This window comes from Cryptomeria japonica, chromosome 8 (assembly GCF_030272615.1).
Source record: "Cryptomeria japonica chromosome 8, Sugi_1.0, whole genome shotgun sequence".
Classification (NCBI taxonomy): domain Eukaryota; kingdom Viridiplantae; phylum Streptophyta; class Pinopsida; order Cupressales; family Cupressaceae; genus Cryptomeria; species Cryptomeria japonica.
Window position 1 is genome coordinate 351,916,828 of NC_081412.1, and position 23,562 is coordinate 351,940,389.

The 23,562-nt window shown below is 37.4% G+C and overlaps 1 protein-coding gene across 1 annotated transcript in view; it reads left to right on the forward strand.

Annotated features, from left to right (window-relative positions):
- Positions 1 to 21,512, forward strand: part of LOC131045329 (inactive glucose-6-phosphate 1-dehydrogenase 4, chloroplastic) — a 56,502-nt gene extending 34,990 nt beyond the window's left edge. The window contains exons 6-9 of the mRNA XM_057978904.2: positions 20,218 to 20,338; positions 20,441 to 20,667; positions 20,869 to 21,069; positions 21,180 to 21,512. Of these exons, the coding sequence (XP_057834887.2) occupies positions 20,218 to 20,338; positions 20,441 to 20,667; positions 20,869 to 21,069; positions 21,180 to 21,417 (787 nt within the window). The 3' untranslated portion in view covers positions 21,418 to 21,512. The remainder of the gene's footprint in view (positions 1 to 20,217; positions 20,339 to 20,440; positions 20,668 to 20,868; positions 21,070 to 21,179) is intronic.
- The last annotated feature ends 2,050 nt before the right edge of the window (positions 21,513 to 23,562 follow it).

Here is a 23,562-nt window from a genome sequence, read left to right on the forward strand (position 1 = left end):
ACTATACACTAAGCATGTATCCTCGTCGGGGTCCGGGGCCGGGCCGGGCCGGGCCCCGAGCAGGGGTTCGGGGGCAGCAGCCTCCAAGAAAAAAAAATTTTGCCGTTTTTCGTTGATGAAAATCGACATTGTAATAAAACCCTAAAAAGGCCGACTTTATTTGTTGCCCTAAAAATGCATGTTATAAACGGCTGGGATGCTTAAGGCATTGTAAGGTTGATGTACTGTTTTTGCTGGATAATAAGAAAGATTGGACGACTGTGTATGGTGGACGTAACCCATTCTGGGTGAACCACGTTAAATCTTTGTGTTATTCGTGTCCTGTTTTATTTCTTTATCTTTTGTATTTAAATATGCATATAATTGTTAGTTCATATTTGCTTCGGATCTGCTTGAAACCCTAACACTATGTTGGTCCTACTCCGAATAACCCTCATCCACCGACATTGGCTAAAGACTTGGAGAATGATTGCAAAGCAAGAGAAACACTTCTGAGTGCATTATCAGATTAGCAAATCATGGGATTATCAAACCGATCTACTGCAAAAGCTATTTGGGATAAACTGGAAACATTGAATGAAGGAGATACCACTGTCAAGATTGCAAAACTGGAATGTTACCGGGTCAGGTATGAAAATTTAAAAATGAAAGAAATGAAAGAATTTCTGCATTTATGGAAAGAGTTAATGAAATTGTTTTAGGAATACAATGTTGTGGAGGATCTTTAAGTGAAGATGAAATTGTTTCTAAAGTTTTAAGAGCTTTGCCACTAGCTTACAAAAATGAAAGTAACTACTATCAATGAGTTGAGAACAATGCCTAATACATTAGTTTTTAGAGATACCTTGGTTGGAAAACTTTCAGCATTTGAGCTTAAAGAGTTTGGTCCTATTGCTACAGTCAAAACTGATATAGCTTTCAAAGCATCATCATCAGCATCATCATCATCATCTGACAAATCTGATTGGAAAGCACTTTATGCAAAAGAACTTGAAGACATGAGAAGAGAAAATGAAGAACTTGAAGAACTTGAAGCACTATTCGCAAGGAAGATGCCTAAAGGTCCAGCAGGAAGTAAGTATGAAGGTAAAGCACCCTTCAAATGTTTTAATTGCAATAAAGTTGGTCATATGGCTTCTAGGTGTCCTAATAGACATGCAAGACTAAGGGAGGAAGCAAAAAGAACATATAAACCTAACCCTGAATATCAGAGATACAGATTTAAGAAAAATAGAGATAAGTCATGCTACTATGCAGATGAAGGTGTTACAAATAATTCAGATGAAGATCCAGCAGATAGTGGATGGGCATTTGTTGCATTAAAAGAAGATCCACCGGCACCTATTGTCAAACTGGTAGAGTAGGCATTAGCAGCAAAAATTAAAGAAAATGATGAATGGATCATTGATAGTGGATGCTTGCATCATATGACTAGTGATAAAAGAAAATTCTTATCTTTACAGGAAATTCATGGAGGTCTAGTAAGATTTTGAGATGACAAAGCTTGTTTAATCAAAGGAAGAGGCACTATATCTTTGGATGGTAAGCATAATACTGACAATGTTTATTATGTTGAAGGTTTAAAGCATAATCTTTTGAGTGTTGGTCAATAAATGGAAAAAGGATTTCAATTACAATTCAAGAATGAAAAATGAAAAATCATGAACAAAACTGGATTGTAGATTGCAACCGGTAATCAGACTAAAGGTAATATCTTTCATTTGAATACCAGCGATAAGACATGTTTGATTGCACACATTGATGAAAGTTGGTTATGGCATAAAAGGCTCTGTCATGTGAATTTTGATTGCATTGTAAATATCAGTTCAACTAAGGCAATAAGGGATTTACCTAAGATTGTGAAACCTCATAATCCGGTATGTAAGGAATGTCAAATGGGAAAGCAAGTTAGAACAACATTTAAGAGCATTTATGAGAAATCCAATAATATTTTTTATTTAATTCATACTGATTTATGTGGTCCAACAAGAACAAGAAGTCTTCAAGGTGATAGATACTTTATGATAATAATTGATGATTATTCTAGAATGTGTTGGGTTACTTTTTTCAAGGAGAAATCAGAAGCTTTTGGAAGATTCAAGATATACAAGGCAATGGTAGAGAATGAAACCGGCAAGAAAATCAAATGTTTGAGATCTGATCAAGGAGGAGAATTTACATCTAGGGAATTCAATGCATTTTGTGAAGTGAATGGAATCAAAAGACAACTATCAGCACCCCGGACACCCCAACAAAGTGGAGTTGTGGAAAGGAAGAACATAACTATATTGGATGCAGCAAGAACCATGATGATGGAAGCAAATCTACCTCATGTGTACTGGAGAGAAGCAGTGAATACAACGGTTTATACTTTCAACAGAGTTCATATCAAAGGTGAAACCTGTAAGACCCCTTATGAACTATAGTTTGGTCATACTCCTACTCTTAAGTATTTTAGAATATTTGGAAGCAAATGCTATATTAGGAGAGATGAGTCTATTGGCAAATTTGATCCTAGAAGTGATGAAAGAATATTTCTTGGTTATTCAACTAGAAGCAAGGCATATAGATTTTATAATAAAAGATTGCAGAAAATCATTGAGACTACTAATGTGAAGATAGATGAACATTTTAGAGGAGAATCAAGATCTGTAGAACCGGCAGTAGAAATGATTATAAATGAACCGGCACAGATTGCACCGGTACAAAATGTAGAACCAATCACACCGGCATCATCAGAAAACTCAACTATGACTAAAGAACAACAGCATGCGAATGTAAATTAGAATAAACCCAGGTATGTAAGATTGAATCATTCAGAAAATCAGATAATTGGAAATAAAAATCAAGGTGTTATGACTAGAGGAAGATTGGCAAATGAAGAGGTATGTTTAATTTCTCAAGTTGAACCAGCATCAGTTGTTGAAGAATGTCAGGATAAACATTGGATAAAAGCAATGGAAGAAGAATTAGAACAAATAGAAAAGAATAATACTTGGACATTAGTTCCTCGGCCTAAAGACAAAAATGTAATTGGAACTAAATGAGTATTTAGAAATAAACTTAATGAGGATGGTGAAGAAATCAGAAACAAAGCAAGATTAGTTTGTAAAGGTTATTCACAGAAAGAAGGAATTGATTATAATGAAACCTTTGCACCGGTAGCCAAAATTGAAGCAGTTAGACTATTTCTTGCATTTGCAACTCACAAGAACTATAAAGTTTATCAGATGGATGTAAAATGTGCATTTTTTAATGAAGATCTTGAAGAGGAATTTTACATTGAACAACCTGATGGATTTTCATTAACAGATGTTAAAGATATGATTTGCAGGTTAAGGAAAGCTTTATATGGATTGAAGCAAGCTCCCAGAGCTTGGTATGCTAGACTGGATAAATATCTTCTAAAGCTTGCATACACAAAAGGTAATGCTGACAGTAATTTGTATTACAAAGTTACCAATGATGATATTTTGGTTATTGAAGTATTTGTGGATGATATCATTTTTGGAGGTGAAGATGAGTTACGTAAATACTTTGTTAACAAGATGCAGGAAGAGTTTGAAATGTCTATGATTGGAGAGATAAAAAAAATTCTAGGTTTGCAGATTTCTCAAACAGATAAAGGTATGTTCATATGTCAAACAAAATACTTGAAGGAACTTTTGAAGAAATTTGGTATGGAAAACTCCAAACCGGTAAGTACTCCTATGACTACAACTGATAAATTGACATTAAAGGATGATTCAGCTCCCATAAATCCGACAAGGTACAAATCTATGATTGGAGGATTACTGTATTTAACACAAACCAGACCTGATATAATGAATGTAGTATGTATTGTTTCAAGATTTCAAAGCAATCCTAAAAAAATCATGAATCAACAGTAAAAAGGATTTTCCGGTACCTACAAGGCACAGCAAATCTTGGTTTATGGTATCCTAAGAATGACAATTTTGATTTATGTGCTTATACCGATGCAAATTGGGCAGGAGATGTAGATGACAGAAAGAGTACCACTGGCGGTGCATTCTTTCTTGGTAGAAGATTAATTTCATGGATCAGCAAGAAGCAGACTTGTACATCATTATCTACAGCAGAAGCAGAATATGTTGCAGCAGCAACTAATTGTACTCAGGTATTATGGATCAAGCAAATGTTGAAGGATATCAAGGTAAAATGCAAAGAACCGATAATTATTCATTGTGATAATTCAGTAGCAATAGATATATCAAAGAATCTGGTATTTCACTCTAAAACAAAGCACTAAAACAAAGCATGTTTCTATTAAGTACAATTTTCTGAAAGAGAATGTTGAAGCAAATGAAGTGAGATTGGTTTATGTGAATACTAAAGAGCAAATTGTAGATATCTTTACAAAGCCTTTGCCTAAAGAAACATTTGAATATCTCAGAGAGTATTTTGGGATAATTTCCCCACCGGCAGAGACTTGAATGATGATTGGCATCAAACCGGCAGAGACTAACAGAAAAATCTTTTTCCGGCTTTGATGAAGGAAAGCTACTGCTCATGGGGAGTAGTTAGCTGTATGTTATGTTTTGATTCTTAACTGCTTTGGTATTTCATGTCAAAGGGGGAGAGATATCTATGGAAAAACATTGTACTTTGGGGAGAGATGTATTTTTGGTTTTGGTTATATGATTTCTGTTTTTGGCACAGAACTTTGTATTGATCTATTTTGGGAGATTGTTGGTTTTTGGCATTCTGTTTTTGACACTTAGATGTTTTTCCATCTAGTGTTGCCATCAATGCCAAAGGGGGAGATTGTTGATATTATGGATGACTTCGTCATGTGTTGCATTGGTTTTGTCATTGATGTCAACACTTATCTTTTTGGAGGTCTACATTGTTGATTTGGCACTCTGGTTATATTGGTTTATTGTTGAACTGACACATTGTGGTCTCGGCATGGTTATTGGCTTATACACAGTCACCGGTATATGCTTCACCGGTAGGTTATATGGTTCACTGACAGTGATGATGACTTGTTATCATCTGGAGATCGTTTGGTTATGTCGAAAACATGGATTGGATGTTTGGATTTGGCGTTTTTCTTATTGGTCTAATCGAGTTCACATATTTGCCTTCACCAGCAGATAGGTCTAGGTTATAGACCGGTACATGATATCATATTCCAGATCAGCACGACATGTTTTGGAAATGGTTTATTGATTGGATAATGTGTAAATGTATTGAGCCGACATATTGTATCGCATCAAGACTTATTTGTAATTGATTTAATTGTAATATCTTTAGTGAGCCGACCTTATCATTTGGTCTTAGGTTTTGTATAAATAATTGTAAGATCTTATTGAAGATCATATTATGAGTGTGTGCAAATATTGAAGATCATTGAAGAGCGAAAATAAGCAGATCCTTGTGCGAATCACGCAGATATTATCTGAAGGTTGAAGGAAAGGTTATGAAGGTGTTTGGCACTCATGGTCAGAGCTTAAACCGATACTGAATCCAGCATTGCAGATGTTATTCCGTAGCAGTACATTGTTATTGGATTTAACCATCTAATTGTAGTCAGTGTGACTCCTATTTTGTGATTGAGCAGTGAGCTCTAGGCGGTTGGCCTTTCTGCATGTGCAGACCCCATTATTGTATACACTTACTATCTGCAGTAGTATCATCTGATTGTGGGTAAGGTTTCCCACCGTAGTTTTTCCCCTTACAGGGTTTCCACGTCAAAATCTTTGTGTCATGTGTTGTGGATGTTGCTTCTCTTTCTGTTTCATGCATTAAGTTATACCGGTACTGCTATAACCATTAAGTTTGTTTTACCGGCACTAAGTTTTAAGTTGGATTAATTGGCTTTGGGTTCTAATTTATTGACAACTGATTCACCTCCCCCCCCCCCTCTCAGTTGTCCTTCCCGGTTCCTAACAGTATTTATTTTCTTACACATTATTTAAGCTTGCTTAGGTTTTTAGGAGTGGTTAATATGAGGACAAGTGACAAAATACTTCAGCTACATGTGTAACTCCCACATACTTATAGGTAGTTGAGTTACACACCCTCTTTTGGCTTGTTGTGTCACCTCACTTAATCACTATTTTGTCATTTCCTAAGTGGGTTATGAGGTTGTTGGGTTTCTCACCCTCTTTCAGCTTTATGTGCCACCTTTATAACTCTTTTTTTGTTTTAATGTAAGGAAGTTATGCCACATGTTTTGGCATTTACCAAATAGGTAAAATTTTCCACTTTTTATGGGGAGTGGGAGTTAATGCACCTCTTGGATGTATATGCTATTATTTTTCTATATAATAAGAACTATACTCTCACCTCCACTAGTTTAATGATAGCTCAGTGAGAGTCTTCTCAAAATTCTCTTCTTTATCTCTATTTTTCTCTCATTTCAAATTTCTCTTCATTCAGTTATTTTGATCTTCAATCATTTGTTGGAGTTGCATGTGATCTACAACCAACATCAAATCCTGGCTGAGTTCTCGCTTCTCACGAAATCCAACACCCCTTTCTTGTAATATTCAAATGGGATGGTTTCTATGTTGTAGAAATTTTTGTTTTCAGTTCTTCCCAACCAGCTTCTTTAGCTTATCATATGTCACTACTGAATCTTTTACAACCTAGATACTGGCCAATTCTTTGCTTTTCTAAAGTCTGTTTGATGCAAGGGCATCCACATGGAGGAGAACTTCAATTTTGAATTTTCCAATTTTGCTTCTTGTAGGCGTTAGAGTGAGTGTGTACCTTCTGACCAACTCATTAAAGACTCCCAATATGGTAGTAATGGGGTGGAACGGGTTTGTGAGAAGAGGAGTCCCAAAATGGCTCAGACTGTCAAATTTTAATTGATTTTTGCAATTAATAGATTGAAAGTTTATGGTGGGGTTTATGAGTTAGTTTATAGTGGGCATGCCATCTCCAAGGGCATTAGATTACAGGATTCTATAGCTATTTAGATCCAATTTTAAAACTGCACGACAAAACTCAATCAATAGCGAGTTTCAAGTGGCACACAGTTGTGCGTTTGAAGATCTCAACCTAGTGTTGTGGCTTACAACAAGATACTTAAGTTTTCACTAAATTGAATTTGAGATTACATTTTACGTTAATATCAGATTCATTCTATTTTAAGGGAGGCTGCGATTAGGCGGGGAGTGGGAGCAGGAAATAAAGGGAGCAGTGAAGAGAATGTGAGTAGAGGGTGTGGCTGTGTGAGGGCTGGAGGAAGATAGTCGGAGTTGCAAAAGTTAAATTCACCATAGCCAAAATGTGGATGGAACGTTATGAAGGGATTGCGTAGCTATGAGAGAAATGTTAGCAGAGTTTAGAGGTGCTAGACCTGCAAAGAATGAATGGGAATGAGGAGATGGAATTTGGGAGAGGATGCGTAGATGTTAAAAGAGGAAATTTGGAAGGATGCCTACAGGTGAACAGAGGAAGGGCACAAAGATAATTTGTCTAATTTGAATAAGGTGAAAAGTTGCAGGTTATGGTTTGTGGGAGAGAGCAAAGGTCAATATGAATGGCATTATTTTTGGTGAAGTAATTGTAATGTAATTGTGTTTAAATTTGTTTGAATAAAATTGTTTATTTGAGCTTAAATCTGTTGTTGAATCGAAGCAGTCAATCTTTGCATATTTGTTTGAGTTTTGTGTTAAGTGTGCTGAAGTTGCAGGCACAAATTTGAGTTTTTATTTGCATTACTCTTCCTAGTTTAACTTTTTTCCATTATTATTACGATGCTTGCTTTATCTAAAAAATAAAACAATTTGGGTGACTCCCTTCCTACTGATAAAATCCTAGGGAACTCAAAATTGTACTTTCTGCACTCTGCAACCTTTCTTGTGATGGATCTTCTACCTTGAAAGCTTGGGCAGCTAGTTTGTTGTTTGTTTTTTAATTAGCCTTGCCTATATCCCTTGCTATCACGTTATTTCATCTTCCAATCTCATTTTCATTGATTGCATTCATGTTGAAGGGTATAGTAAAAAAGTTCATAATTGCATATGAAAATTATGCAATTTTTCTATTCCATTCAGAAGGTGCCTTTGTTACCGGATGATGCATTTCCTTTCTGATATGTTGCATCTGTTGTTGGAAGTTGAAGTCCAACGGACTCCTTCCCTGTTTGCTGCCAAAACTCTTGGCTATTCATATTCTTCCTGGAAGCTCTTTAAGAGCTGATTGTAATTCATTTTCTAAAGTTGATTGCCAGAGCTGATTGCAGCTGTGTAGATGTAAACCAGATTGGTGAATAATATAGTGATTCCCCTGCTTCAAGTGTGGATGTAGGCAATTGCCGAACCACGATAAATCTGTGTGTTCTTGTTGTTTGTGTTGTGTATATTTAATTGTGTTTATCTGCTGTTTTCAATTCGATTTCTTCATCCTAACAATTGGTATCAGAGCGAGGTTAGATTGCTATTTAGATTTTGGTGTTTGAATTTCCAAAATCATGGAAGAATCGAAGATAGAGAAGTTCTCCGGTCAGAGCTTCGGATTATGGAAAGTGCAGATGGAGTCTTTGCTGATAAAGCAAGACCTTTCAATCGCGCTTGAAGGGATAGCAAAGAAACCAGTTGGGATGGCTGATGAAGATTTTGTAAAATTGGACAAGAAGGCGAGAGCGACAATTTTTCTCTCGCTGTCCAATAATGTTCTCTTCAATGTCACGGGTGATGCAACAACAAAAGATGTATGGGATAGACTCTCAGCCATGTATGAAATGGCTTCGACTGCAAATAAAGTTTTTATTATGAAGTGCTTGTACAAACTGAAAAATGAAGGTTGTGCTATGGCAAACCACATCAATGAATTTAATACATTGATTAGTCAAGCGACTTCGATGGGGATGACACAAGATGATGAAAGCAAGGCTGTTTTGTTATTATGTTCTTTACCAAGCAGCTGGGATGGTGTTGTAACAGCAGTTAGCACATCTATATCTGGTAAAAATAAGTTGGTTTTTAATGATGTAGCAGCTACTCTTCTCAGCGAGGATTTGAGAAGAAAGAATGATGAACCTTCATCCAGTGAAGCTTTAACGGTGGTCAGCACCGATAATAGAGGTAGAAGTCATAACAGAGGCAGAAATAATTACCATAGACGTTCGAAATCAGCAAAGAGATCGAAGTCTAGAAACAAAAATGGTGAATGTTGGTTTTGTGGCAAAGCGAGTCATGTGAAAAAAGATTGCAGAAATTTCAAAAGAGCACAAGAGAGAGTGCGGGACAGCGAAGCAAATACCATTTATGATAAAGATGATAGCGTCTTAATCCTTTCAACAACTGACACTACTCCGGATTCATGGGTGCTTGATTCCGGTGCCTCTTATCATGCTACCTCATGTCTTGAAGCATTCATCAACTACCATGAAGGGCACTTTGGCAATGTTTTTTTAGGAGATAACAAAGCTTGTGAAATTACAGGCAAAGGGGATGTATTGCTACCATTAGAAGGTGGTAAAACATGGCTGCTCAAAGATGTTCGCCATGTCCCAAAATTGAAGCAAAATTTGATATTCGTTGGACAGCTCTTTGGTCAAGGTCTTAATGTTAATTTTCTCCCGGATACATGGAAAGTAACACATGGTACCATGCTGATTGCAAATGGTAATAAAGTGAGAAGTCTATACATATTTAAGACTCATGGTGAAGTGGGAGCTGCAATGGTGATTGAGGACAGCAAAGCAGATCTTTGGCATCAAAGACTTGGGCACATTAGCAAGAAAGGTCTCCATGTTATGCATAAAAGAAATTAGCTACCGGGCCTCAAGCTTGTGGACTTAGCCTTTTGTGAACATTGCCTCTATGGAAAACAAAAGAGAGTCAGTTTTTTGAAAGGTGGGCGTGACACAAAGACAACACCATTGGAGCTTGTATACTTGGATGTTTTTGGACCAACCGAGGTAACCTCCATTGGAGGAGCTAACTATTTTGTAACATTTCTTGATGATTGCACAAGAAAAGTATGGATTTATATGCTTTCTAGGAAATCAGAAGTGTTTTCAAAATTTAAAATTTTCAAAGCATTAGTTGAAAATCAAATTGGGCATAGGATTAAATGTTTACAAATAGATAACGCTGGGGAATTTTGTTCACATGAATTTGATAATTTTTGTGTTGATAATGGGATTAGAAGAATCAAGGTTGTTCTTTTTGTTGGTTGAAAATTTTGTACACTTGGGGGAAATATACAAAATTGTGGTTTCAACCACAGCACATGAGTAAAAACTCTCCTAATTAAGGGAAGGCTCCCCCTATCTAACTAAAACTGAAATAAAAACAGGATGGGACAGCAGTCTTCCTTCTTTCTTCAAGAAAGACAATATCCTTTTCTCTTCACAGAAAAGGATAGCGATTGAAAACGAACAACAGTAACTACTTTCAAGTGAACTGAGAGAAAGGAAATGAAGTTTCCTGAAAGCGCAAAGACTTCCTTCGGGACGGGATAGCAATATCAAGTTCAAAGACTTGACTATTGGAAGTCCTATCTACCCTTTGCTATACTAAATTTTACAACGAATAAAAGATAACAGCTCAAAGACTGAAATAATCTATTCTTTTAACACAAAGACAAGAACTAATGCAAGCTCAAAGACTTGCTGCTATTTCTTGTCAAACAGTAATTTTTCCTCAAGAATAGACGCAAGCTCAAAGACTTGCTGCTCCTTCAAGAGGGTTTCCTATTTTAATTAATCTTCTCTACTTGCAGCTCAAAGACTTCAAATCAGATTGGACTAAGCTCCTTTAGAAACACTTTGCATAGAAGAAATAAAAAGATTCAAACTCAAACATGTAGTTCAAAGACTCAAAACTTGAGTAATCCTTCTTTCTTATTCTTCAAAACCTTCAATTCACATACATAAGCTCAAAGACTTCTTGCTGTAAATTTGGCAGAGTTTTTGCTTGCTTTCAAAAAGATATCAATTACAATGGACCTCTCAAGTATTTATAGAATAGGAGGCTTGAGAAAAAGGTGGAAGGATCCCAACTAATTTGAGAGATTCTCTCAACCACCAAGACTCTTTTAATAAATAACTGAGACTTCATTAATTAACTAAGAGTTATTCTAACTAACTAAGACTTATTCAGACTACAGTCCTAATCGGACACAACTTGTAGTTACCTTACATGTAATTACAAAAGTACAAGTAATGTGTAACTTGCATTTTACATAAACTACTTTTACATGTATCTTGTTAAAACAAAATTACAACTAAGAAATTACAAAAAGAGAGAAAATTCAACTAAGTGCTGAGAAACACTTAAGTTGAATTTTGTGAAGACATGAATCCTTGAAACTTCCGGATGCTCGCTTGTAGTTCCTCGGGATTCGGTTCATGAGTGTTCTTAGCAACTACCATAGTCTTCACAATAGTGTCGTGGCAACGGAGAAGCGCGGAATTGTCTTTATCCAAGATGGACTGAATCTCATGCAAAAAGGCTTGGTGTTTCATCAATGTTTGAATTGAAACTGCTGAGAATTGTTCACTCCTCCATTCACCGTGAATCCTCATCTGTAAATCCGCAAGAACCTCTTCTTCTGGAATTAGCTCTCCATCCTGACTTACTATATTGCAAGAGGCCCTTTCACAATGTGAGACAATACCTTGATAAACTTCATCCCGGAATCTCCTTGCATCACTGATCTCTTCGATGAGGGATTTAAGAACAAGAGTTTTGTTTTCCATGAGTTCCTCGAATTTCAAGTACATGACCCTGGAAGAAATGATGGCGTGATCCTGCAGGATATTGAGCTGTTGTTGGGGCATGGTACGCCAGATTGCCAGACTTTTCTCAACACTTTCCCGATTCTTTTTGAAAGTGTTAGAAGTCTGATCCAATTTCTCCTCAATGGTTTCCAGCTTAGACATTATTTGAAAAATGTCTTTTATCACTTGCACGCATTGATCATGAAGCTGATCAACCCAGGAATCCAATGCTTGTACTTTCTGAGCAGCTCTTTCCACTCCACGAATCGATTCTTGGGAACTAGAAGAACCTATAGAGTTACTCCCTTCGGCAGCAGGTTTTGTGATTTTATGGATGGCTGCCATGAGCTGTCGATTTTCTTCTTCTAGCTTGTTTTTCTTTGCAAGAAGATCGTTACATCTTTGCACTAGTGAAGCAACAGAAAACTGAGCATCATGTTTAATAACCTCATGTGTTTGCTTGCCCAATTCTACCTTTGTAACCTTATAATCAGCAGCTGACATTTCATCAAGTGGTTTATCTGCAATAGGTTCCACAATTTCAGCTACTTTCATCTTGTTGCTATCAACAGTTACCCTGGAAATAGTCTTCGCCTTCTTAGCAACTTTGGATCTGGACTGTTTGAGTTGCTGGTAGTCAAAGGCATCAGGTGAGATCTCTTGCTTCTTTCTTTTCAGGGTGAAAGAACTAAGCCATGGAGGCAAAGTCATCAACTCACTTCCTGTAGCAGCTGTAGGCAAAGGAGAAGCAGTTTCTGTTTGAATCATCGTGGTCACCCTGGGAGGAATATCTGTTTGAATAGCGACTATGTTTTGCTCAGTTACCAACGGACATGAAGATTGCCTCATGAATTCTTCAAAACCAGAAGTGGAAGTGTCAATTTCTGATAACTGAATGCAAATGGGAATATCTTCAGGAACTTTCAACACACTTTCTCGCTGTTGATCAGGAGAAGGCTCGTATGCCGAAATGGGAACTGCATTCTGAGGAGACTCATCAATGAGCAAATCAGGAGGAGAAAGAGGCGTCTCAATGGAAACTGGAGGAATGACCTCGTGAGGCGTGTCTAGAACTGGAGACTTAGGCGCATCATCAGATTGCTGCTGGATTATCCAGATCGACCACCTGAACATGGAACCGTGATTTCTCCTTCCCACGAGTAGTTGTCTCTTCAGGTGGAAGCACTACTGCACGACTAACTCGTAATTTGATCCTTGTGCTTGAAGATGAAGCACCCTCCTTATTATCAATTTGAATCTCAGACTTCCGTCCAAGAGGCCCTGTAGAATCATCTTCTTTACCAACCTTGATTTTGATAAGTCTAACAGCATTGCTTTTCAACCATGCGTTAGTGTTGGCCAAGATAGGCTGAAATCTGTCAAGAATGGAGACGCACTCTTTATGTGACCATTGGATCAAAGGAAGTGGAGCTTCCTCAACCCTCCGTGAAGTGTATTCAGGATCAAGTATACGCCCGTCATCAATCATCCCTTGTGGGATATCTGCCAAGTTCAAGTCAACAATTTGCTCAACAGTGAGCCTGCAGTAATCCATCTTCAGAACTTCAGCTTCTGTGCGGAGATCTGCCCAGATGTCTTCAATGCGATGAACATGCACAAAGGATTTCTTGATCTTTTCCTTCATACCTCTATAATCAAAATCAGCTCTAGGTTTGAACCTCTTAAGCTTGATTTCCTGCAATTCAACCTCCATGGCCTTAGCCTTCACAGATGTGACAAGGGAGTATCGACCAATTTTCAATGGATTTGTGCTGGAGATCCCCATTCCAACCTTCTGTCTAGCAGACTGAAGAGTATGAACAGCCATAATCTGTCTTCCCAACTCCATAAGAATTATCCTATCGGTCGGGTATCTTGGAAGCATGTATGGTTGTCCATCATAGCACCCAATCCTCATGTAGGTGAAGGTGGGAAATTGCAGGAATAAACACCCATACTCAGATACCTTGACCCATGCCTTATCTGATACTCGTTTATTTCTGAGATCCATGTCAAACTGACACGTAAAATATCCAAAGAATGCGTCTTGGACTCTTCTGAAATGTAGTCTGCTAGGTTTCAAAGGCAGCTGGTCATAATATTCCCAAACTGGTATGAGCGAGCGATCACCCTTGGTAGAAAGACCTGGAAAGTGTCTAAGTGATGCTGCTAAATATACCAAATAAGAATTCATAAAGAAGGTCATAGTGGTAGGAACCGCTGCAAGTTGTTCGCACAAAGCATCGCTGATGATTTCACCCCATGAAATGTGATGCGACTGCCGTATGAACATGATGAATTGATACATCCATGGCTCAAAGACATTAGAGTGCTCAAGGCCTAACATTCTGCTGAGAAGAGTGATGGTGTCTCCTATCTCCCACTTGAAATCACAACGGTACAACTTTGCCCATCTTGAGAAGGAAGGACGTGGCTCATGAATCCACCTATTGATGTGGCGCTTGCAATCTTTTTCTCTTTTCACATAATACTCTGCTGCACTTTCTTTGGTGATTTCCATATAAACAGGTGCAGGAGGTATTTTGAAGACCTTCTCGATTGTATCCGCATCAAGACGAATTATGGCTTCACCATCATCATTTTTTATGACTCTTGACTCTTTGTCAAAATGATGGGCGCATGCAAGAACAAATTCAGGTTCTAGGGCAGCCACTGGGAAAGAAGACGCATGATGGATATGGCTGTCCAACAGCCGCTGCAAGTTGTTATCCTGTGGATCTTCTACCCTGTGAATGAATTCTGCCATATCAACGTGCCCTATTTCTGTGTCCCTGATGCGATCCAATGGAGAAGATACCTGGGAAGGTGCAACCTCATTCTGGTATTTGTCATATTTGTATTTCATTTTCTTTGGAGTTGGCGATGCCGGCAAATCTGACATTGATTGCGAACCTGGAATGCTGTGATGAAGACTTAAAAGGGTTAAGGCCACATCATAATCAGCTGCAAATATCATTCTTTCTTTTTCAAATGGGTAAAACTTTGATCTCTGAATTTCACGGTTTTGTGAGAAGAAGAGGGAAGACATGTAGAAATGGGAAAATCTTGACTTTGACCAATTTCGGATCTTGGGGGAATTTTCGCAAGTATACAAGTTGGAAAGTACATACATGCAATCGGGATTTTAAAACCCGAATACAAGTATACTTGTAAATTCGAAAATGGAGAAACGGATGAAAAACGGGATTTTGACTTGCGGGAAATGATGGAAATGGAAAGTACGGATATGGGGAACGTGAATGGATAGAAATGGGAATATCCGGGATAGTCATTTTCATGAAAATGGGAAGATCTTTTCAACATGTAATCCGGTTTTCAAAACCCGAATTTGCAAGAGAGGGGTATTTCACACTTTTCAAGCTTGGAAATTTAACCAAAAATGATTAAATTCCTTAACCGTAGGGGAAGAACAAGAATTTCCAGCGAACTTGTAATCGAGATTAAAAATCCCGAATACAAGCTAAGATGGAAATTTGAGAAGAATAATGCAATTTAACAATTGCATTTCAAAGGGAAGATTTCTTTCATGAAAACCAATTTTAAAGGAAGAACAACACATGCGAAGAATGTAACAAATAACGAAAAATGAAGAAAACATGAAAATAATAAAAAGAAGAGAAGAAAGGAAGAACATACCTTGATTAGAAAATCAAAATGCTTCTCCAACAATGCAATACTTCTTGAGATGAAGAAGCAAAACTGGACTATTAAACCCTTATCACGTTTTTGTGAAAATGCCCCCAAAAATGGCAGCAATCTTAAACTTGGAGGAGCAAAATGCCAATGAAAGTGTTCATTTCAAGTTTGTTGAAGCAAAACGATCAAGGTATTTGCTGAAGCAATAACACCAAAGGTATTTGAAGAGGTAACAATGCCAAAGGTTTAAAACGCAGCCAAAGAGAATCACGTTTTTGCAAAAAACGTGGTATTCAATACACATTCAATGGATTATTAAATGTCTTGAAACCAATCCCATACTCCACGCCTTAGTAGAAAAGAGCAAAACGATTTAGGAGTATGCAAATTGTTATAGATTTAACTCCTAAAAACGTGGCATTAATAAATAGCGTGGTTGCTGATTTAGGGTAAAAACCAGCGAATGTATCCTTCAAATGGCATGAGAGATGTCCAACAATGCATGAAGATAGGATGCAAACCCAAAACGCCTCCTTCATCCAACGATTCCTCCACAAATTTCGCCTTGAAAAGGTCTAAAATCGTTTTTCTCTTGCATTTCGGGTTTTGAAGAGCCAAAGGCAAGTTCGTTTTCTTCAAAAGGAAGCAAATCGGGTTTTGGATATAAAACAACAAGTTCGATTTTCACTTTTTCCCTCTTTCATGCTTAAAATCGGGTTTTAAAAGACAAATGACAAGTTTAAAATCTCACTTTTTCACTCATTAAGCCAAAATCGGGTTTTTTTGGACAAATGACAAGTTTAAAATTGTCAAAAATGAACTTTTATGTTAAAATCGGGTTTTAAAAGACAAACTGCAAGTTTAAAAATACTTGTAAGGGGGAAATAAAATCCCTACAACAAGTATTAAACACTTGCACACATGTAATGGGGATTTAAAATCCCTATTACATGTGAAAACCATTAAAGTAGGGGTTTTTTGAACAAACTGCAAGTTTACTTGCAGTTGAGCTAAAAAACCCCTAAAAATGACCAAAAAACAACAAAAAGAAAAAAACATTAAATGGGAAACTTAAAATAAATTACAAGTGACATATTTGAAATAAAAAATGCACATGTAAGTGATCAAAAATTCCCCTACAAAGACCACAACAATGAATATCATTAAAACTTGCAGTTTGAAGAAAATTCTCCACCTGCAGTCTGGGTTTTAAAACCCGAAATTGAAGGAAAGGCATAGCAAACGATCCCAGAATTGGACGAAATTTGAAACGTAGTTCGAGAATGGACTGAGGATTAAGCCAGTCCAAGGATTAGTCAAAATTCTGCCTCGGGAAGCGTGCCATAGAGTAATAATTTTTATTTTTTCATAAAAATTCCATCGTAGTGGTCCTTCATTTTTGGAAACAAAAATGAGGACAACACCTTTCACTCCTCAAGAAAATGGTGCAGCCGAGAGGATGAATAGAACAATCCTTGAGAAGGCACGATGTATGTTGTCTAATGCAGGTTTAGCCAAATAATTTTGGGCAGAAGCGTGTAACACGGCAGTGTATTTAATTAACCGAAGTCCATCATCTAAATTGGATTTTGGTATTCCAGAAGAAGAATGGCAAGGGAAGAGGATTTCATATTCGCATCTTCATGTGTTTGGATGCGAAGCCTTCTCGCACATACCCAAGGAAAAGCGAACGAAATTGGATCCAAAGTCGCTGAAATGTATCTTTGTGGGGTATGGAGAAGAGCAATTTGGTTTCAGATTGTGGGATCCGATTCACAAATAGATTGTTCGCGGCAGGGATGTAGTTTTTCATGAAACTGCCTTTCCCGCACTAGAAGATGCAAATAAATCAGAGACAAAATATGTCCCTATGTCTCTATTTCAGAATTCGACTACCAGCGCTCTGCCTCCGGCTTCTCATTCAGTGGGAGCTCCTATGACATCTACATCTATTGAATACAATTCTCAGTCTGAGAATGATGAAATGAGTGATGAAAATGTTTGGTCTTCGAGTAACTTTGAAATTGGGGGTCTCCAGAACAGAGCGAATTCTCCCCAAAATACCACTCATGTTGCAGGAAATTTTGGCTTTGTTTATTCCCAACTGGCTGGGCAACCCACTCGATGGTCTTCATCTCCACCTCAGCCTGCACGTGGCCCTCTTTCCACATCCCCACACCCCGTGGGCTCCCTACAACTTCCGCACCCCACAGTCTCCCCTCCTCCCTGCGGATCCCCTGCAGCCTCCCCTCACTCCACGCGGCACCTGCCAACCCTGCAGACTCCCTGCGAGCTTCCCACAGGCCTTCCACCTCGCGGGCCCTCCCTACTCTGCTCCCCACGTGCTCATCCCTCCACGGGCCCCTGTGTCTCCTCTGCCCGCTTCCTCCCGTGAGCTCCCCGCCTATCCTTATGCCACAGCCTCTCCTTCATAGGCCCACTCCCGTGCAGCCCCCTCCTGCAGACCTAGACCTCCGCACTCTTCCCCATTCCACGCCGTGGATGAAACTTCTGCGAGGTCCCCCTCCTGCGGTGTGCCTGCATCTCACATAGATAAAAATCCACAGGCCATTGATCGCCTTCCAGATAGGAAAGCAGACAGAGTCATTACCAGACTCAAAAACAAGGACATTACAGGGAATGTAAACAGAGACAATGGGAGTGATGTTGATTTATGTAAACAGGGAATACATAATGATTCTACTACTGAAACAGAGAGTCAATTGAGAAAATCAACCAGACAGAGGCGACCTCCTGCAAAATTTTCTGATTATGACTTATTGTTCTGTGAAGAGGTTGAACCTTCTTTGCTCATCTCTGATCAAACAAAGCCTGCAACATACAAAGAGGCTTGTAAAAATGCAGACCATGATAACTGGCACACTACAATATGCGAAGAAATGGACGCACTAGTGAGGAATCAGACATGGGATTTGGTGCCACTTCCGCCTGACAGAAAGGCATTGAGAAATAAATGGGTGTATAAACTAAAAGATGAAGCCGATGGTCACAAAAGATTTCAAGCAAGACTGGTTGTAAAGGGATATGCTCAGCAGCAAGAACTTGACTTCAAAGAAATTTTCTCGCCAGTAGTTAAAATGACTACCATCCGAGCAGTATTGGGATTAGTTGCAGCATGGGATCTTGAACTTGAACAGCTGGATGTGAAGACAGCATTTCTCCATGGCAACCTTGATGAGGAGTTATTTATGCATCAGCCGGAAGGGTTCATTACAAAGGGGCAGGAACACCTTTATTGCAGATTGAAACGCAGTTTGTATGGGCTTAAGCAAGCCCCCCGACAGTGGTATCTTAAATTTGACAAATTCATGATTGATCACAAGTTTACTCGCAGCGAGTCTGATCCTTGTATTTATTACAAGAAGCTTCCTAATAGCGAATTTGTCATTCTTCTCCTGTATGTGGATGATATGCTCGTAGTCGGCACAAGCATGAGGATTGTGAGTGAGCTTAAAACTCACTTAGCAAAGGAATTTGCCATGAAAGATTTAGGGGCAGCAAAGAAGATCCTAGGAATGACTATTTTTCGGGATAGAAAAAAGAGAGAACTCAAACTATTTCAGCAAGACTACATTAAAAAAGTCTTGGACAGATTTGGTATGGCGGATGCTAAAACTGTTTGTGTACCTTTAGCCTCTCATTTTCAGTTGTCTTCTCAATTGTGTCCTAAAACAAAAGAAGATAAGGAATTTATGGATAAAATTTCATACAAATCTGCAGTTGGAAGCCTCATGTATGCTATGGTGTCTACTCGACCGGACATTGCTCATGCCGTAGGATTGGTGAGCAGATTTATGTCTAATCCGGGTAAATCACATTGGGAGGCGGTTAAGTATATCTTGTGGTATCTCAAAAGTACTTCTGATTTTTGTTTATGGTTTGAAAAGGACAAGGCAGTTTTGCAAGGGTTTACCAATTCTGATTTTGCCGGTGACTTAGACAAAAGAAAGTCTACTTCTGGTTATGCTTTCACATTTGCCGGGGCAGCGATTAGTTGGGCTTCAAAATTGCAACATACAGTTGCTCAATCAACCGCGGAAGCAGAATACATAGCTCTTTCTGAGGGAGCAAAAGAGATGGTATGGTTGCAACTCTTGTTCAGCGAGTTGGGTTTGAAGCAATCAGATTTTGCTTTGTTTTGTGATAACAGCAGTGCAATTTTTATGACTAAACATCAAACATCTCAGCCGAAGTCAAAACATGTTGATGTTCGCAGCCATTATGTTCGCCATATGGTTGAAGAAGGCAAGTTTCATGTAGACAAGATTCATACCGATCTGAATCCAGCTGATGTACTCACTAAAGTAGTTAAGTGGGAGAAGTTCGATTTCTGCCGAGCTTCTCTCGACCTTTCCAATAACTGATAGCAGAACTAAGTGGGGGAATTTACTTGTTGCAGTAGTTCGTTGGCCTTCAGTGGGAGATTGTTGGAAGTTGAAGTCCAACCGACTCCTTCCCTATTTGCCGCCAAAACTCTTGGCTATTCATATTCTTCCTGGAAGCTCTTTAAGAGCTGATTGTAATTCATTTTCTAAAGTTGATTGCCAGAGCTGATTGCAGCTGTGTAGATGTAAACCAGATTGGTGAATAATATAGTGATTCCCCTGCTTCAAGTGTGGATGTAGGCAATTGCCGAACCACGATAAATCTGTGTGTTCTTGTTGTTTGTGTTGTGTATATTTAATTGTGTTTATCTGCTGTTTTCAATTCGATTTCTTCGTCCTAACATCTGTTAATCCAAATCCTGAACAGAAATATAATCGGGTAACTGTTTCTATTCGTTTAAATGTGCAAACATTTGAAATATAAACTTGTTTTTTTCTGTTAAACAGGTATTTTAACAAATACGGAATTATCAGGGATATAGTTCATAGTCACATATTGCAGACAATTGCCTTATTAGCCATGGAACCGCCAGTCGGTCTCAATGGTGAAGATATTCGAAATGAAAAGGTCAATGCTGGTTAATACTTTACAATCCGACTTTAGTTTTATAGTTGAGCAACCAGGGCATAGTTTCGTTGATTCATTGCATATTCACTATCAGTTTTACAGGTTAAGGTTCTGAGGTCCATGAAGAAGCTAGACCTTGAAGATGTTGTTCTCGGTCAGTATAAAGAAGGAGTGCAGAGTGGTGGAAAGGCGGGTTCCTTGCAAAACTCTGATGTTCTCTGGAAAAGCCTTATTCCAACATTTGTAGCTGCAGCATTATATATCGATAATGCACGTTGGGATGGAGTCCCTTTCCTCATTAAATCTGGAATAGGCCTTATTAAAAACAGGTGTGCATATGTATTCAATTTCTCATAAACACTGCCCAACACACTAAGAGACAATATAGCTCTCTTTGGAAACTATTGCCTTTCAACATTGGTTATGTGTGCCTCAATTTAAGTAACAAATAATCCATCCACAGTTACTTATTTGCCTTTTTTTATATATGGCTCGTTCTCATGGTGCCCATTGTTGGTATGTATGGATAGGGTTGAGATACGCATTCAATTCCGCCATGTTCCAGGTAATCTATATCGGGACCAAATTGGACACAGTAGTAACCTTGCTACGAACGAGCTCATTCTTCGGGAGCAACCAAATGAAGCAATTCTTGTGAAGATCAATAATAAAGTCCCAGGGCTAGGGATGCAGTTGGATGCTTCAGAGCTAAATTTGCTCTACAAAGATAAGTAATGTCCTTACACTTCTTTTTTGCAATACCATTTACACTTTTTCATCTAACAGCCTTTCGTTTTGCTATAAAAGTTGTGACTGTTGTTTATGGTTTGGAAACCCCCAGGTACAATGTAGAAATGCCAGATTCATATGAACAACTAATATTGGACGTGATAGATGGAGACAACCACCTTTTCATGCGCAGTGATGAACTAGAGGCAGCATGGAACCTGCTAACCCCACTTCTTTATGAAATTGAAAGCAACAAAGTTGCACCAGAATTGTACCAATTTGGCGGCAGGGGTCCAGTTGGTGCATATTATCTTGGAGCCAAACATGGTGTTAGATGGGCTGATGATTAGTTCTATAATATCCAAGTCAGAACATTACATCATTAGGTTTGATACCAGCAGCATTGCATATAAGTTATGGAACTCGGATCTGATGCATTTCCGCCTACTGTCTTGGAGCATTCAGCTCAAATGGCTACGTACAAAATGTATTATGTTTAATGTGTTTAGAATTTTCTAAGTACAGGTTAATGTTTGCTCCATGTTCTCCACCCTTTGGGTTCCCTTTAAAGTTTATGTCTCCAATATTATGGAAGATCATGGACTCAGCTCGTTTCTACTTTTACACGAGTTGCAGTTGTTATTATTATTAGGATAATGTTCAATTTTTCAATCAATCATACCATAGAATATTTTTAAACAGTTAGTGTAAAATTTAATTTTTTTATATTATATATTTTATAACATCAATCAAATCATATAAAATATATGTCGTATAATTTATTTATAATGTGATGTGTGCTTCACTTTATTTTTTTATTTTTTTTAAAAAGCTATACATTATTTTCTACAATGTTGAAAAAAAATGGTTTATCCTTGGCGGACGGCTAAAGAGTTTTATTAAAGATTTTTTTAAATAAATTGTCTCTAGACATGGGTGCTGTTTAGGTTTTGAATTGGTGATTTAATACTATTTTATATTTTATTTATATTTAAATATTTTGTAGGGAAAATTTAATCATTACTTATTAGAAACGATTTTTTTTTGGTATATAATATTAATATAAACTTTATTAATATATATTATAAATTTAATAGACTAATTTTTAATTCTTAATTATTTTATTTTTTATTTTTTGTATTTTTTTAAAATAAATCAATTATGAATAATTTAATTTTTAAAACTTAAAAATAAAATTAAACATTATAATTACTTTTAATTATTTATTAAAAATTGTTATATTAATCTTAAAATTCATTTTATAAATAACTACTTTTAAAATATACAATATTCCACATTACAAATTTATAATAGTAACTTGAGCTCTTTTAATTTATTTTTAAAACTTAAAAATAAATTAGACATTATAACTACTTTTTTAAATTGGTTTATTGAAAGTTGATATTCACCTACAATTCAATTTATGAGTAACTACTTTTTAAATATACAATTTTCAACATTAAATATTTATAATACTACTTAAGCTCTATTAATTTATTTAAAAAAAAAACATTATAACTACTTTTAATAACTCATTAAAATAGTTATCAATTATAAAATTCAATTTTTGAGTAATTATTCTTGAGTAATTATTTATGAGAAATTATAAACTTAAGAGATAACGTTTTTCTTTCAATTAACTAGAATTTAATTCTATTATTTTTAAATTTTTTATTTTATTTTTTATTGATAATAAGGAGTTCAACAGAGGAGCCCAAAACAGCTCAGAACGAGTACATCAAAAAATGAGTCACCACCGGAAATTACACTTTAGTACATATATGGAGAAAAAGTAAATATAACTTAAAGAGGAGCATCCCAGAAATTGTCCACCCAGGCAGTCCAACCGAGAGGGCCTTCCATCCAGATTATACTTTTGTGAGCTTGCACCTGGGAGAGTAAAGCAATCTCGTCCATCCTCGTATTAGCACTCTTTCTGATTTCTTCCTTGAGTTTATTGCACGCACTTTCAAAAGCCCGTAAGTCTTCAAGGGTTCTTCGCCACATATAACCATTCTTTAGCTCATAGTAATAGAACGTAGCCTGTCCCACCTTGAGAAACCTTTTCAACTTCTTCCTCTCCATAATCATAGAAACCTGAACCTGCATGAAAATTTTAAAGTGTGTGAGTTTCCTGGAAAACTCCGTAAGAGCCCTTGGCTTACCTTGGTATTTCTCCTCATTCCTGCACTTCCAAAGCTGCCACAAAATATTAGAAGAAAGCATGTTCGAGAACATATTAGCATCTTTAGGAATACCAGAAATATGACCAGTGATAATATCAAGAATACTAGCAGAAATCGGATAGAAAATTCCAAACATGCCCCATATTTCTTTGGCAAAGAGACAGTCAAATAGAATATGCCTCCCAGTTTCGGGGAGTCTACACAATGAGCACAAATCAGAGTCAGAGTTGCAAAATTTAACGGGGAGCTTATCAAGTAAAACCAGCCATTTAAAACAATTAATTTTTGGCTCAATAGGCGTCCTCCATA